This window comes from Egretta garzetta, unplaced genomic scaffold, assembly GCF_000687185.1.
Source record: "Egretta garzetta isolate BGI_Z169 unplaced genomic scaffold, ASM68718v1 scaffold101, whole genome shotgun sequence".
Classification (NCBI taxonomy): domain Eukaryota; kingdom Metazoa; phylum Chordata; class Aves; order Pelecaniformes; family Ardeidae; genus Egretta; species Egretta garzetta.
In genome coordinates this window covers 70,673-71,323 of record NW_009258666.1, presented here as the reverse complement: position 1 = coordinate 71,323, position 651 = coordinate 70,673, and the positions used below count along the sequence as shown (strand labels likewise).

The window sequence follows — 651 nt, the reverse complement described above, 5'->3', positions numbered from 1 at the left end:
GAATGTGCCCCCATCCACCTTTCCCCCCCCCCCCCCCGAGAATCCCTCCCACTGGCCCATCCCGTACAGAGGGTTTTGCTTCCAAGGAATTGGCTTTTCCCAGGGAAAAGTGCCTGTTCCCGAATTCCCAGCTGGTTGGGGCTAGGGGAGTGACCAGCACCCCGCACCCAGCTCCAGAGCTCACCAGGGTCCCCAGCCACCCCCTCCTCAACCCATCCAGGCTCAGGGAAACCTCTGCCAGAGCAGGATGAAACCGTGGGAACTTGGCCGGGCTCAGGGAGGGATGAGGATCCCCCTCCTGCCAGCACGGATGCTCCAGGCGCTTGGGGCCATTCCCAGCCTAGAGAAGCAGCACCCAGGGGGCCGGGGTGTCCCTGTCCCCATCCCCGCTGACCTGCAGGGCCTGGAGGGGGGGCAGGTCAGCCTGGCAGCACAGCAGGACGTTGTGGGACATGTTGAAGCTCTCGCGGACACCCAGGTGGTAGAAGAGGGAGGGCTGGCAGACAGAGTCGCTCAGCTCCACCACGGCCACGTCTGCGGGTAGAACAGTGGGGATGCTCATGGGACCGATGCCAGACCCCGAATTCACAGAGCAGGGGAACCAGCCACCCCCGGGTTTTGGGGAGGTCCATATCCCCTAAGAGAGGGGAT

The 651-nt window shown here is 64.2% G+C and overlaps 1 protein-coding gene across 1 annotated transcript in view; it reads right to left on the bottom strand.

Moving 5' to 3' along the window:
* MAP3K6 (mitogen-activated protein kinase kinase kinase 6) overlaps positions 1-651 on the bottom strand; it is a 13,498-nt gene that overhangs the window by 10,138 nt on the left and 2,709 nt on the right. The window contains exon 4 of the mRNA XM_035904013.1: positions 395-534. Within this exon, the coding sequence (XP_035759906.1) occupies positions 395-534 (140 nt within the window). The remainder of the gene's footprint in view (positions 1-394; positions 535-651) is intronic.